The 16,472-nt window shown below is 44.8% G+C and overlaps 1 protein-coding gene across 1 annotated transcript; it reads left to right on the top strand.

Annotated features, from left to right (window-relative positions):
• The first annotated feature begins 4,781 nt into the window (after positions 1-4,781).
• On the top strand, positions 4,782-8,967 carry LOC123159934 (probable beta-1,3-galactosyltransferase 14). The gene is made up of 6 exons (XM_044577742.1): positions 4,782-4,974; positions 6,513-6,897; positions 7,611-7,763; positions 7,837-7,919; positions 8,033-8,132; positions 8,850-8,967. The coding sequence occupies exons 1-6, from the start codon at positions 4,782-4,784 to the stop codon at positions 8,965-8,967; spliced, it is 1,032 nt and encodes a 343-aa protein (XP_044433677.1).
• Positions 8,968-16,472: the final 7,505 nt, after the last annotated feature.

Below are 16,472 nucleotides of genomic sequence, written 5' to 3'. Positions count from 1 at the left end.
TGATTCCTTTATGAGTAAGCTCAAGGGTAAGTCCAAGAAGCACTTTGTTGCTCTCTTGGAACAACTTGGTGAAGCCAATGACACCATCGAACCATCTCTAAGATGGAGGGGCATAGTCGTGATTATGCCGATGAGATATCGGATCTCTCTAATGCTCTTGAGGAAGAGTGTGGTCTTCGTTTGGCTCTTGAGGAGTCACACAATGATGATCATGCTAAATTAAAGAAAGATCTTGATCATGCTTGTGTCTTATCTCGTGTGCTAAATTTCGAGAAGGCCAAACTTGAAGTTGATCTTGCTAGACTCAAGGAAGAGTTTGATATACTTGACAAGGCCCATAAAGCCTTGAAAGGTATTCATGCTAGTCTTAAAGAGTCTCACGATCAAATCCAAGTGAAGCTAACTAAGGAGAAAGCCACCTTTCCTCATATGGTTTTGATTGATAATGCAAATGCTACTAACCCATGTTGTGAGCATGTGCATCTTATTGAGGAGAATGCCAAGTTGAAGATGCAACTTGAGAAAGGCCTTGTGTCGTGCATACAAGGTGAGAAGAACCTCAACGACCTTTTGAGCAATCAAAAGGAAGTTGTGGCCAAGGAAGGGATTGGGTTTGCACCCATGCCCAAGAACAAGAAGAAGAATGACAAGACCAAACGACCTCCCCCTCTCAACAAACCTTTGTGAAGGAGGGAGAGGGTGCTTCCAAGGAGAAGAAGAATAATGTGAAGGGTGGCGGTTCCAAGAGAAGCAATGCCACCCTTTCCAACAAAGCCGGCGACTTTAACCCTTCTTATGTGTTGCGCCGTGCTAGTGATGGGCATGTTTATGCCAAATTTGTTGGTTCTCCTTATGAGTACATTGAATGGTCTATTTGGGTTCCTAAGACCCATGTCACTAACATCAAAGGACCCATTACAAAATGGGTACCTAAATCCAAGCATTGATCTCTTGTAGGTGTTTGCTTCCGGTGGGGGATCATGGTTGCTCGATAGTGGAGCTACAAATCATATGACCGGAAGCAAGGACTTGGTGGTGGACGTGCACAAGATTCCATCTATGCCCACCAATGTCGAGTGGGGTGATGCCTCGTCGTCCAAGGTATTGGGACTCGGCAAGGTTGTCATTTCTCATGATCTCACGATCAAGAAGGTCATGCTTGTTGAGTCCCTTGCATACAATTTACTTTCCGTTCGTCAACTTGCACTCATGGGCTTTGCCACCTTATTTGATATTGATACCGTGGCCCTCTTGTGGAGCAAGACTCTTAAAGTAGCCTTTGTTGGGCATGTCGAGAACGGTCTCTATGTGATTAACTTTTTGGAGCGACCCACTAAGACCGCAACATGCCTAATGGCTAAAGTTGACGTGGGATGGCTTTGGCATCGCCGTCTAGCCCATGTCAATATGAGATCTTTGCAAAGTCTTCTCAAGGGGGACCATGTCCGTGGACTAACGAATGTTAGTTTTGCTAAAGATCGTGCTTGTATCAAAGGAAAGCTACATGAAACGGCTCACCCTCCCACGACTATCATTTACTCGAAGAGGCCTTTGGAGCTCCTTCATATGGATCTCTTTGGGCCTCCATCCTTTGATAGTCTTGGGGGTAGAAAGTATTGCTTGGTGATTGTGGATGACTATTCAAGATACACTTGGGTATATTTCTTCAAGAGGAAGAGCGAGAACCAACAAACCGTCATTGACTTTGCAAATGAAGCCCAACGTCAACACAATGCAAAGATCTTGACAATAAGAAGTGACAACGGCACCGAGTTCAAGAACTACACCTTGGATGAGTTTCTTAGTGATGAGGGCATCAAGCATCAATATTCCGCACCTTACACCCCTCAACAAAATGGTGTAGCGGAGAGGAAGAACCGGACGTTGATGGATGCGGCAAGGACCATGATGGCGGAGTTCAAGTCTCCATACAACTTTTGGGCCGAAGCCATCAACACCGCGTGTCATGCTTCAAATCATCTCTATCTCCGCAAAGGCTTGAACAAGACTCCATATGAGATACTCACCGGTAACAAGCCCAACATCAAGTACTTCCGGGTGTTTGGGTGTAAGTGTTTCATTCTCAAGAAAGGTGTTCGTTTGTATAAATTTGAGGCTAGAGCTTATGAGGGCATATTTGTTGGTTATGCTACAAACTCTCATGCTTACCGTGTCCTCAATAAGTCCACGGGGCTTATTGAGGAGATGTGTAACGTGGAGTTTGATGAGAATAACGGCTCCCAAGTGGAGCAAAGTGGCACTTGTGATGTAGGTGATGAAATTCCTCCTCAAGCTATAAGAAGAATGGGTGTTGGTTTTATCCTACCCATTGAGGAACCCCTTGTGGACGAAGGAGAAGGACAATGCTCCACTCAAGTGGAGCCATCACCAACCCAAGGCCCACACGCTTCCGAAGAACAAAGTGAAGGCCCTCAACCTCAAGAACAAGACCAAGGGCAAGGTCAATCTCAAGATGGTGTTGAAACATCAAGTGATGCCCAAGGTCAAGTTCTCTCCTCCGAGCAAGTTCAAGATCAAGAGCTTCCTCGAGATCAAGAACAAGCTCAAGACGGCGCTCAAGATGATCAAGTGACCGCTCCTCGACTCACCCCCGAGGAGGAATTGGAGCGCCGTGCCGCCAAGATTGCTTCCAAGCTCTCCACCAAGGGTCATCTCATGAAGAATGTGCTTGGAAGCATTCAAAAGGGGGTAAGCACTCGTAGACAATTGGCAAACTATTGTGAACATCACGCGTTTGTCTCTTGTGTTGAACCCCAAAAGGTATATGAGGCGCTCGAAGATCCGGATTGGCTTAATGCCATGCATGAAGAACTCCACAACTTCGAGTACAACAAGGTGTGGAGATTGGTGCCAAGGCCAACGGGGAACCACAATGTCATTGGAACCAAGTGAATATTCAAGAACAAGCAAGATGCTCATGGGACCATCGTTCGCAACAAGGCAAGATTCGTGGCACAAGGCTACTCCCAAGTCGAGGGTATCGACTACGGTGAAACCTTTGCTCCCGTTGCTCGCCTTGAATCCATTCATTTGTTGATTGCTTATGCTACTCATCACAACTTTAAATTGCAACAAATGGATGTTAAAAGTGCTTTTCTTAATGGTCCTATTAATGAGTTGGTATATGTCAAGCAACCCCCTCGGGTTCGAGGATCCCTACTTTCCCGATCATGTGTACCAACTCGATAAGGCACTCTATGGCCTTAAACAAGCCCCACGTGCGTGGTATGACCACCTTACCGAGTTGTTACAAGACCGTGGATTTGAAGTTGGGCTAATCGACCCCACTCTTTTTACTAAGAAGGTCAAAGGGGAGTTGTTTGTGTGCCAACTATATGTTGATGATATTATCTTTGGTTCCCCTAACAAAGCTTTCAATGAGGAATTTGCCGCTCTCATGACCTCTAAGTTCAAGATGTCTTCGATGGGAGAGTTGAAGTTCTTCCATGGATTTGAAGTCAAACAAAGAAGAGAAGGAACCTTCATCAACCAAGCCAAATACACTCAAGACATGCTAAAGAGATTCAAGCTAAGTGATGTCAAGCCGGCTTCCACTCCAATGCCCACCAAGTGCCAACTTGACATTGATCCCAATGGTAAAGCGGTGGATCAAAAGGTATATCGCTCCATGATTGGCTCCTTGCTTTACCTTTGTGCATCTAGACCGGATATCATGTTGAGTGTGGGAATTTGTGCATGGTTTCAAGCTGCACCTAAGGAAAACCACTTTGTGGCGGTCAAGCGAATCTTTCGATATTTGGCTCATACCCCAAACTTTGGCTTATGGTACCCAAGAGGAGAAAACTTCAAGCTTGTAGGATATTCGGACTCCGATTGGGCGGGTGACAAAGTGGATAGGAAGTCCACTTTCGGAGGGTGCCAATTTCTTGGTTGCTCTTTGGTAGCTTGGTCTTCCAAGAAACAAAGTTGTGTGTCTCTCTCGTCCACCGAAGCGGAGTATGTGGCGGCCGGTAGTTCTTGTGCACAACTTCTTTGGATGAGGCAAACTTTAAAGGATTACAGTGTCATTTGTGACAAAGTGCCTCTTTGGTGTGACAATGAAAGTGCCATCAAGATTTCTCTTAACCCGGTTCAACACTTCAAGACGAAGCATATTGAGTTTCGGTATCACTTCATCCGGGATCACATTAGGCGAGGGGAGATCGAGCTCAACTATGTCAACACTCATGATAACCTTGCAGATATTTTCACGAAGCCTTTGGATGAAGCAAGATTTCACGAGTTAAGGCATGAGCTAAATATCATTGATTCGAGCAATGTTGCTTGAACCCTTGCACACCCCACCATACTCAACTTGTTATCTTGTTTAGGTGTAGGTATGGACATAGGGGGAGTGTTGTTCTCTCAATGAACTCTTCCTCCCCACATTATGCATAAATTGATCAACTCTTTCACATTAGCCATTGTTGATGGTACTTGTGCTTCAAAGACGAGTTGTGGTCATGGGCCCAAGGATAATTCTTCGTGGCGCCATACCCTCTTAACTCAAACATAGGCGGCTTCGGCCACCGCCCTTGTGCTTAGGTGTTTTTCCTTGTTGGGTGTTTCCGTTTGCCTAGATGTTTGAAGTCTCTAAAGAGCGGCTTTTCTTGGTTGCTTCTTGCACTCTTGAGAGTCGTCTTCATCATATTACAGTGACCTGTTTCTATCCTAAGCCTTCTTATCCCAAGCCATCCTTTCCAAATGTACACAAATTGATCTCTTTGTGCCTGGGCTGTTGCAACCTGGCGGTACAACCGATGGTCAGACCGGTTCTACCGGTCTTCCCCTCTGTTGTTCAGTCTCAGCAGTACTTCTGGTCCTGCATGAGCGGTTCTACCGCTCCTGCCTGTACCAGTACCTCTGACCGGTACTACCGGTGTTTGGACGTGGTACTACCGCTGCTTCTGGAGCGGAAGTACTGCTCTAAACCGCCTGGTAGTTACAGGACCGGTACTACCGCTCCTAGGAGCCGTACTACCGGTTGACATCTGGGGTGTATAAAAGGGACGCGGGCAGAAGGGGTCTTTCTTTTCCCCTTCGTGCTTGTCTTCCCCCTTTTCTCCCATGCCGCCGGTTGATATGTCTCCAACGTATCTACTTTTCCAACACTTTTGCCCTTGTTTTGGACTCTAACTTGCATGATTTGAATGGAACTAACCCGGACTGACGCTGTTTTCAGCAGAATTGCCATGGTGTTATTTATGTGCAGAAACAAAAGTTCTCGGAATGATCTGAAACTCCACGGAACTTATTTTTGGAAAATATTAAAAATATTGGCGAAAGAATCAAGGCCAGGGGCCCACCACCTGCCCACGAGGGTGGGGGCGCGCCGCCCCCTGCCTCGTGGGCCCCCTGGAGCTCCACCGACCTCAACTCCAACTCCAACTCCATATATTCGTGTTCGGGGAGAAAAAAATTCAGGGAGAAAGATTCATCGCGTTTTACGATACGGAGCCGCCGCCAAGCCCTAAACTCTCTTGGGAGGGCTGATCTGGAGTCCGTTCGGGGCTCCAGAGAGGGGAATCCGTCGCCATCGTCATCATCAACCATCCTCCATCACCAATTCATGATGCTCACCGCCGTGCGTGAGTAATTCCATCGTAGGCTTGCTGGACGGTGATGGGTTGGATGACATTTATCATGTAATCGAGTTAGTCTTGTTAGGGTTTGATCCCTAGTATCCACTATGTTCTGAGATTGATGTTGCTATGACTTTGCTATGCTTAATGCTTGTCACTAGGGCCCGAGTGCCATGATTTCAGATCTGAACCTATTATGTTTTCATGAATATATGTGAGTTCTTGATCCTATCTTGCAAGTCTATAGTCACCTACTATGTGTTATGATCCGGCAACCCCGAAGTGACAATAATAGGGACCACTCCCGGTAATGACCATAGTTTGAGGAGTTCATGTATTCACTATGTGTTAACGCTTTGGTCCGGTACTCTATTAAAAGGAGGCCTTAATATCCCTTAGTTTCCATTAGGACCCCGCTGCCACAGGAGGGTAGGACAAAAGATGTCATGCAAGTTCTTTTCCATAAGCACGTATGACTATATTCGGAATACATGCCTACATTACATTGATGAATTGGAGCTAGTTCTGTGTCACCCACTACTGGAATCAGCTAATTTTCCATCTGCCAGCTCTTTGCCGTCTGCTAGCGGATGGCAAAGAAGGTCTTTGCCATCAGCTACCCAAAAGCAGACGGCAAAACAGGCCTTTGCCATCAGTCACTTCTTTGCCGTCAGCTGGCGGACGGCAAAGAATCTTTGCCGTCAGCTGGCGGACGGCAAAGAGAGAGGTGGCCCCCCACTAACGAGCCGTTTACGAAAAAAAACGCCCCCTCTTTGCCGTCTGCTAGCAGACGGCAAAGAGACAAAACAGCGGACGGCAAACCAGATCCACACTCACCGCGCGTTATCTCTTCTCTCCCTCTCTCCCCCCGCCCGTTATCTCTTCTCTCCCTCTCTCCCCTCCCCGAAGCCCACCAGATCCGCACCCACCGCCGCCCCCGCCGCTCCTCGCTCCGCCGCCTCCTCTCCTCGCCGGCCGTCTCCGCGGCCTGCCTCCTCTTCGGCCTCGCCGGGTTCCTCGCCGCCGCGGTCTCCCTCTCCCGGGCGCCCGCCGAGGCCCCGCGGGGCCGCTGCCCGGACTCCTCGCACCCGCTCTCCGTCTCCGTCGCCTGGGACTGGCGCCCCGGGGATGCCGCGGGTGGCGCCACCGACCTCCCGGCGGGCCTCGCCACCGGATCGCGCGGCAGGCACAAGGTCATGGCCTTCGTCGGGATCTTCACCGGGTTCGGCTCCGTTGGCCGCCGCCGCGTGCTCAGGCGGACGTGGCTCCCCTCCGATCGGCAGGGTCTCCTTCGGTTAGTTGTCGCTGGTACCACAGCTTCCTGGTTCATGTTCGCTTGTGTTGCTCGAGATCTAGCTTTAGTGCTGAACTGTTGATCTGGTCGGTTGCCTAACATTCCGTTTGTCCATTTATGTGATCTAGATTTTGACTGCGGCGTATTCAAATCATCCTGTGGCTATTATAATTCTCAGTCAGTAACATAAGTCATTGCTGGTCACTTGAATTTTAAGATCGATAGCTAGCTCATTCATTCATTCATATGGAAAGTTCACCCTGTCGATCATATGGATATTGGATTCATTTGTTTCTATGTTTGCTCCTTGAGTTTGATTGTGAGTTATCTGCTGTGGCATCAGACTTGCTAATTCTTAGGCATTGGTGGTTCTCTTAGACATAACTCCTGCGAGTTTGCGATATACTCATGATTTTAGCGGAATCACTCTAGAAGAACGTATTGATCCTTTTGAATTGCTGCACTCTTCTCACTACTACTGATAAATAGTGATTAATTAGTTTCTTTCCTGAGTTCGAAGAATGATGCATGAAGTTGGACAATCTATTGTTCTGTACAGGGAATTTGTACATTTGCTTCTAGAGTTCTAGTGGTAAACGTGCCCAAGTTCTGTTGCTTGATGATTGTCACAACTATTTTTTATTTTGGTTTCTATCCAGTGATGATGTCGCTTAAGTGCTCTTGCAATTCTCATCATGTTCACTTTAGTGCAGGTTGGAGGAAGCTACTGGTCTGGCATTCAGATTTGTGATCGGCAAAAGCAATGACAAGTCTAAGATGGCAGCTCTTGAAAGAGAGGTTGAAGAATATGATGATTTTGTGCTTTTAGATCTTGAGGAGGAGTATAGCAGGCTTCCATACAAAACGTAAACAGTATAGCTAGTATCATATCATTATGTTATCTCTTCATATGGGAACTGATTTGATCTTATGTTTTAGGTTAGCATTCTTTAAGGCTGCCTATGCGTTGTTCGATTCTGATTTCTATGTTAAAGCTGATGATGACATTTACTTGAGACCAGGTGAGCAAGAAACTGACAACATCCAAGATATATGCTCTCAGTGGCTTTGACCAACATACACAAATTTTCTTTTTGTAAGGTTGGCACTTTCATCATCAATTTCTAACCTGCAGATAGACTCTCCTTGCTCTTGGCCAAGGAACGTACACATACACAAACATACATTGGATGCATGAAGAAGGGGCCTGTTTTTACTGATCCCAAATTGAATTGGTCTAGTGGGCAACATTTGCCATAAGGGCCTATTTTTTTCCCCATGTTCAGCGCTGATAACTGTTTTGGATTGGATCTAGTACTTTCATATCATAGGATATAAAGAAGTAGTGGGGCTCACTTGGATTGGTCTAGTAGGCAATATTTGCTGTAAGGGCCTAAATTTGTTTTTCTATGTTTAGCGCTGACTGTTTTGGATTGGGTCTAGTACTTTCATATCTGCATTTTTTTCATAGTTAAGTTCTGAGCTTCCTGAGATATGTTTCTTTTAGAGCCAACAATTGTGCTCGAGTATTGGAAGGGAATGCAATGGTTAGCATGGAATGAGGTACTGGACTGTTTAGAATAGGTTAAGCAGCTTGTTGTTCTCAGTGAATAGGGTATGTACTACTAGCATGGACATGTATGTAATGGCCGGGAGAAAGTTGGTTATAGTGTTTCCATTTAATAACTGGATCCGGTGGGGGTGGGGGGGCTGTCTAAGAAAAATAGTGCGAACTTAGAGAAAAATTGTGTGGTTAACTGGTTAAGAACCTGAGAAATGCAACTGCAAGTTTAGGGGTACATAAAACATATGGTGTACAAGTTGAGGGAACAAGAGCGCAATTCATACCATATGTTTTTTTGTATTTGCGAACGCTCACCTGGGCAATTATACTGTGTAGCACTCGTCGCTGCCTGCTTATTGTTTTGATTGTTCTCTTTTGATGAACGCAGGTATGAGCCACAGTCCTTCCTACTTGGATCAGAATACTTCCTTCATGCATATGGGCCTATTTATGCTTTATCAGCTGATGTGGTGGCAAGCTTAGTTGCTCTGAGAAACAACAGGTAAATATTCTAAAACTCGCCAAACTGTACCAGTAAATATTATTTTTTGGGTCTTAGCATGCCAACTAGTACCAAGATTTTTTTTAACTTGGTACCACAGAAAGATGTATACCTAAAAAGTTCCCTGGGGCCACATGTTAGTGACACATGAATGGCACTTCACAACTTGAATGTGCCGTGGTTGTGGTTGTGGGATGTGCCGTGGCGCGGTGGTGCTGGATGTGCCCACGTCGCCGGCGGTGCTGGATGTGCCGTGGCGCGGTGGTGCTGGATGTGCCCACGTCGCCGGCGGTGCTGGATGTGCCGTGGCGCGGTGGTGCCCCTGGGTGGCGCCTCCGTGCTGCGGTGCCCCTGATTGGCGCCTTCGTGCCCGTGCTCTCACTGGTGCCGCCTGATAAGACAGATACTACATCTGATTTGGGCAGTGATGCTGGTCTGAGCCCCCCTCTCTTAGGCTTAATTTACATGTGACTATCCCTGTGCTGTGATGAACTAGCCCTGGCACTTCCAGGCTGTCTGAGCACATAATCCCTCAAGTATACCTTGAGGTCTTCTGTAGCTCTCCTTAATAGTTATCTCTTCTAAGCTGCTGGTGGTTGGATGTGTTGGGACTTGGTCTGGTTGGCTGATTATCTTGATCTCAAGTACTGGCTCCTAGGGCATTGCATTTCACCAAGTGAAATGCTACATTTCTACTCCTAACCCATTCTCTCTTTCTTAGTGTTTTTGTTATGCAGGTTGGAAGAAAAGAAGAAGATCCGGAGAAGATCTTAGTAATAAGATAGTTTTTTAGGAAAATAGATATTTAGTTTTAGATCATTCCTTGTAATATTTGTTGGATATGTGTTCATGGATATGTGTTGGATATATATGTGTTCATGACTATATATTGGTAACATGTGTTGGATATATATGTGTTCATGAGTATTGGTAATATGTGTTGGATATGCTATATTGGTCATATATATATATATATATATATATATATATATATATATATATATATATATATATATATATATATGTGTGTGTGTGTGTGTGTGTGTGTTTGATTTTCTGTGAAAATGAATTGATATAAGAAGAAACAGAATTAATGCCTATTTGGTCTCTTTGCCATCTGCCAACAGATGGCAAAGAGCCTGCAGCCTTTGCCGTCAGCTGGCGGACGGCAAAGGCTGCCATTAGCCACCTAACGGACACTAACACTACTCATTTTGCCGTCCGCTTCTTTGCCGTCCGCGGCAGACGGCAAAGGCGCCTTTGCCGTCAGCCGCCGAAAGCAGACAGCAAAGTAGGTCTTTGCCGTAGCCTACTTTGCCGGAGCCTTTTGCCGTCCGCGGCTGACGGCAAAGGCCTTTGCCGTCCGCCGTTCATGCCTTTGCCGTCCGCCGTGGCAGACGGCAAAGTAGCTGATTCCTGTAGTGACCCTATGTTATGATTGTTACATGATGAACCGCATCCGGCATAATTCTCCATCACCGATCCAATGCCTACGAGCTTTTCACATATTGTTCTCCGCTTATTTACTTTTCTGTTGCTATTATTACAATCACTACAAAACCCAAAAATATTACTTTTGCTACCGTTACCGTTACTTCCATATTACTTTGCTACTAAATACTTTACTGCAGATACTAAGTTATCCAGGTGTGGTTGAATTGACAACTCAACTGCTAATACTTGAGAATATTCTTTGGCTCCCCTTGTGTCGAATCAATAAATTTGGGTTGAATACTCTACCCTCGAAAACTGTTGCGATCCCCTATACTTGTGGGTTATCAAGACTATTTTCTGGCGCCGTTGTCGGGGAGCATAGCTCTATTCTTTGAGTCACTTGGGATTTATATCTGCTGGTCACTATGAAGAACTCGAAAGATGCAAAAACAAAAATTTATCCCTCAACTACGAGGGGAGGTAAGGATCTACCATCTAGCTCTGCACTTGATTCACCTTCTGTTTTGAGTAAGCTTGCGACACCTAAACCTGCTTCTGCTATTAATTCTGATATGTCGCACATTATTGATGATGCCACTTCTGCTATGCATGATACTTATGATGAAACTACTTCTATGCTTGATACTACTGTGCCACTTGGTGAATTTCTTGATGAACAACTTGCTAGGGCTAGAGAGAATCAAATTATTGAAACTGATAATATTGATGATAGTGATGATGAAGGCTCTCCCAATAAATATGAATTACCTGTTGTGCCTGAGGGCTATGTTATGGATGAAGAAACTAAAAGAGACTTTCTTGCTTGCAATGATAGAAGTGATCTTAAGAAATTATTAGCTAAGCTTAAACAAAAAACTCTGAATGCTAGAATGAAGTATGATCCTGCTTATGCTACTTCACCTATCTTTGTTACTGATAAGGATTATGAATTCTCTGTTGATCCTGATATAATTACTTTGGTTGAATCTGATCCTTTTTATGGCTATGAATGTGAAACTGTTGTGGCACATCTTACTAAATTAAATGATATAGCCACCCTGTTCACTAATGATGAGAGAACTCGCTACCTTTATATCCTTAAAATATTTCCATTCTCATTAAAGGGTGATGCTAAGATATGGTTTAATTCTCTTGATCCTGGTTGTGTGCGTAGTCCCCAGGATATGATTTATTACTTCTCTGCTAAATATTTCCCTACTCATAAGAAACAAGCTGCTTTAAGGGAATATATAATTTTATGCAAATTGAAGAAGAGAGTCTCCCACAAGCTTGGGGGAGGCTTCTCCAATTACTTAATGCTTTGCCTGATCATCCTCTTAAGAAAAATGAAATACTTGATATCTTTTATAATGGACTAACCGATGCTTCCAGAGATTACATGGATAGTTGTGCTGGTTCTATTTTCAGGGAAAGAACACCGGATGAAGATGAAATTCTATTGAATAATATGTTGACCAATGAAAATAATTGGACACTTCCTGAGCCAACTCCTGAACCTATTCCTAAACAACTCCGAAGAAGAGAGGTGTTCTATTTCCCAGTCCTGAAGATATGCAAGAGGCAAAGAAATCTATGAAAGAAAAGGGTATTAAAGCCGAAGATGTTAAGAATTTACCTCCTATTGAAGAAATACATGGTCTTAATTTACCGCCTGTTGAAGAAATATATGATCTTAATTCATCACCTATTGAAGAAACACATGGTCTTGATAACCCGACACAGGTAGTAAAGGTAAATTCTCTCTATAGATATGATAAAGCTGAAATCCCTCCTACTAAGTTTGCTAGCCAATGCTTAGATGAGTTTGACAATTTTATTGTCAAACAAGAAAATTTTACTTGGGTGATTATATGTCTAGAGTTAAAGGTGAACTTAAACTCATTAGTAAACATGCTTCTATGGTCACCACTCAAGTAGAACAAGTACTTAAAGCTCAGAATGATTTGCTTAATGAATTAAATAGTAAGAATAATGGTTATGCTGTTAGAGTGGCTACTAGAACTGGTAAAATGACTCAGGAACCTTTGTATCCTGAAGGCCACCCTAAGAGAATTGAGCAAGATTCTCAAAGAACTTATATAGATGCACCTAGTCCTTCTAAGAAGAAGAAAAAGAAAAATGATAGGACTTTGCATGCTTCTAGTGAACCTATTGCTGAAACACCTGAGAATCCAAATGATATTTCTATCTCTGATGCTGAAACACAATCTGGTAATGAATATGAACCTAGTGATAATATTAATGATGATGTTCATGTTGACGCTCAACCTAGTAAAGATAATGATGTAGAAATTGAACCTGCTGTTGATCTTGATAACCCACAATCAAAGAATCAACGTTATGATAAGAGAGACTTTGTTGCTAGGAAACACGGTAAAGAAAGGGAACCTTGGGTTCAGAAACCCATGCCTTTTCCTCCCAAACCATCCAAGAAAAAGGATGATGAGGATTTTCAGCGCTTTCCTGAAATGATTAGACCTATCTTTTTGCGTATGCGATTAACTGATATGCTCAAAATGAATCCTTATGCTAAGTATATGAAAGAAATTGTTACAAATAAAAGAAAGATACCGGAAGCTGAAATTTCCACCATGCTTGCTAATTATACTTTTAAGGGTGGAATACCTAAGAAACTTGGAGATCCAGGAGTACCAACTATACCATGCTCCATTAAAAGAAACTATGTTAAGACAGCTTTATGTGATCTTGGAGCCGGTGTTAGTGTTATGCCTCTCTCTTTATATCGTAGACTTGATTTGAATAAGTTGACACCTACTGAAATATCTTTGCAAATGGCTGATAAATCAACTGCTATACCTGTCGGTATTTGTGAGGATGTGCCTGTTGTGGTTGCAAACGTTACTATTTTAACGAACTTTGTTATTCTTGATATTCCCGAGGACGATAGTATGTCTATTATTCTTGGAAGATCCTTTTTGAATACTGCAGGGGCTGTTATTGATTGCAACAAAGGCAATGTCACTTTTCATGTTAATGGTAATGAGCATACAGTACACTTTCCGAGGAAACAACCTCAAGTCCACAATATCAACTCTATTGGAAAAATTCCATCGATTATTTTTGGAGGTTTTGAATTTCCTCTACCTACTGTCAAGAAGAAATATGATATTCTTATTATTGGGGATGTGCATATCCCCGTTGAGGTAACATAGTGTTATTCGAAATTTCTCCGGTTCCATGTTATTCGGATTGAGTTTGTTAACAAGACTTGATCAACCTTGTTACTGGATTCCTTTTGATGAGCATGAGATGGATGAAATTAGAAAGCACAACCTTCTGTACCCTCCTTCTACTTTCTGTTATTTAGTTGAAATAAAGTAAAATTAATATTTTATGTCTGTTTTCTGAATTATCCGTGCAATATAAAAATACCCTGAAAATAAAACTTCTCCAAATGCCCTGCCAATTTAATATGATTTTTTCTGGAATATTTGAGAATATCTGGCACTGAGAACACATCAGGGGGAGCAAGCACCTGGCCACGAGGGTCCAAGGCGCGCCCACCCCCCTGGGCGCGCCCCCTGCCTCGTGGGCCCACGGTGGCTCCCCTCCACTTATTCCTGCACCCACACAGTTCTTCTTCCTCCCAAAAAAATCACCATCCAGCTCAAGCACGAGTTCTAGCTCATTTTGCTGCGATTTTCGATCTCCTTGCTCAAAGCACCTCTCACAAAACTGCTTTGGGGGATTGTTCCTTGGTATGTGACTCCTCCATTGGTCCAATTAGTTTTTGTTCTAGTGCTTTATTCATTGCAAATTTGTGCTGCCTAGGTGACCATGTTCTTGAGCTTGCATGTCAAATTTATATGGTTCCAAGTAGTTCTAATGCATGATATAGGCTCTAGGCACTTGTAGGAGTAGTTGCTATCAATTTTGTTGAGTTTGGTTCACTTTTATTTGAAGTTACTAAAAATTTCAGAAATTTTGCAGAGGAAGAAATATGTTTAGGAAAATGTACCAAGGTGGTCCTTCAAGGAAGCTGTTGGAAATATGCCCTAGAGGCAATAATAAATTGGTTATTATTATATTTCCTTGTTCATGATAATCGTTTATTGTCCATGCTAGAATTGTATTGATAGGAAACTCAGATACATGTGTGGATACATAGACAACACCATGTCCCTAGTAAGCCTCTAGTTGACTAGCTCGTTGATCAATAGATGGTTACGGTTTCCTGACCATGGACATTGGATGTCGTTGATAACGGGATCACATCATTAGGAGAATGATGTGATGGACAAGACCCAATCCTAAGCCTAGCACAAGATCGTGTAGTTCGTTTGCTAAGAGCTTTTCTAATGTCAAGTATCATTTCCTTAGACCATGAGATTGTGCAACTCCCGGATACCGTAGGAATGCTTTGGGTGTACCAAACGTCACAACGTAACTGGGTGGCTATAAAGGTGCACTACAGGTATCTCCGAAAGTGTCTGTTGGGTTGGCACGAATCGAGACTGGGATTTGTCACTCCATGTAAACGGAGAGGTATCTCTGGGCCCACTCGGTAGGACATCATCATAATGTGCACAATGTGACCAAGGAGTTGATCACGGGATGATGTGTTACGGAAAGAGTAAAGAGACTTGCCGGTAACGAGATTGAACAAGGTATCGGGATACCGACGATCGAATCTCGGGCAAGTACTATACCGGTTGACAAAGTGAATTGTATACGGGATTGATTGAATCCTCGACATCGTGGTTCATCCGATGAGATCATCGTGGAACATGTGGGAGCCAACATGGGTATCCAGATCCCGCTGTTGGTTATTGACCGGAGAGGCGTCTCGGTCATGTCTGCATGTCTCCCGAACCCGTAGGGTCTACACACTTAAGGTTCGGTGACGCTAGGGTTGTAGAGATATGAGTATGCGGAAACCCGAAAGTTGTTCGGAGTCCCGTATGAGATCCCGGACGTCACGAGGAGTTCCGGAATGGTCCGGAGGTGAAGAATTATATATAGGAAGTCAAGTTTCGGCCACCGGGAAAGTTTCGGGGGTCACCGGTATTGTACCGGGACCACCGGAAGGGTCCCGGGGGTCCACCGGGTGGGGCCACCTATCCCGGAGGGCCCCATGGGCTGAAGTGGGAAGGGAACCAGCCCTTAGTGGGCTGGGGCGCCCCCCATGGGCCTCCCCCGTGCGCCTAGGGTTGGAAACCCTAGGGTGGGGGCGCCCCACTTGCCTTGGGGGGTAAGTTTCCCCCTGGCCGCCGCCCCCCCCCTTGCAGATGGGATCCAGGCCGGCGCCCCCCCTCCTAGGGGGGCCTATATATAGTGGGGGGAGGGAGGGCAGGAGGATGACAGCCCTTGGCGCCTCCCTCCTCCCCTGCAACACCTCTCCCTCTCGCAGAAGCTTGGCGAAGCCCTGCCGAGACCCCGCTACTTCCACCACCACGCCGTCGTGCTGCTGGATCTCCATCAACCTCTCCTTTCCCCTTGCTGGATCAAGAAGGAGGAGACGTCGCTGCTCCGTACGTGTGTTGAACGCGGAGGTGCCGTTCGTTCGGCACTCGGTCATCGGTGATTTGGATCACGGCGAGTACGACTCCATCAACCCCGTTCATTGGAACGCTTCCGCTCGCAATCTACAAGGGTATGTAGATGCACTCCTTCCCTCTCTTTGCTAGTAAACTCCATAGATTGATCTTGGTGAAGCGTAGAATTTTTTTAATTTCTGCTACGTTCCCCAACAGTGGCATCATGAGCTAGGTCTATGCGTAGTTTCTATGCACGAGTAGAACACAAAGTAGTTGTGGGCGTAGATGTTGTCAATTTACTTGTTGTTACTAGTCTTATCTTGATTCGGCGGCATCGTGGGATGAAGCGGCCCGGACCGACCTTACACGTACACTTACGTGAGACAGGTTCCACCGACTCACATGCACTAGTTGCATAAGGTGGCTAGCGGGTGTCTGTCTCTCCCACTTTAGTCGGATCGGAGTCGATGAAAAGGGTCCTTATGAAGGGTAAATAGAAATTGGCATATCACGTTGTGGCTTTTGCGTAGGTAAGAAACGTTCTTGCTAGAATCCC

The sequence above is a fragment of the Triticum aestivum genome, chromosome 1D (assembly GCF_018294505.1).
Source record: "Triticum aestivum cultivar Chinese Spring chromosome 1D, IWGSC CS RefSeq v2.1, whole genome shotgun sequence".
Taxonomy (NCBI): domain Eukaryota; kingdom Viridiplantae; phylum Streptophyta; class Magnoliopsida; order Poales; family Poaceae; genus Triticum; species Triticum aestivum.
Note: the sequence above shows the minus strand (reverse complement) of the source record. Positions and strands in the feature narration are given on the sequence as shown.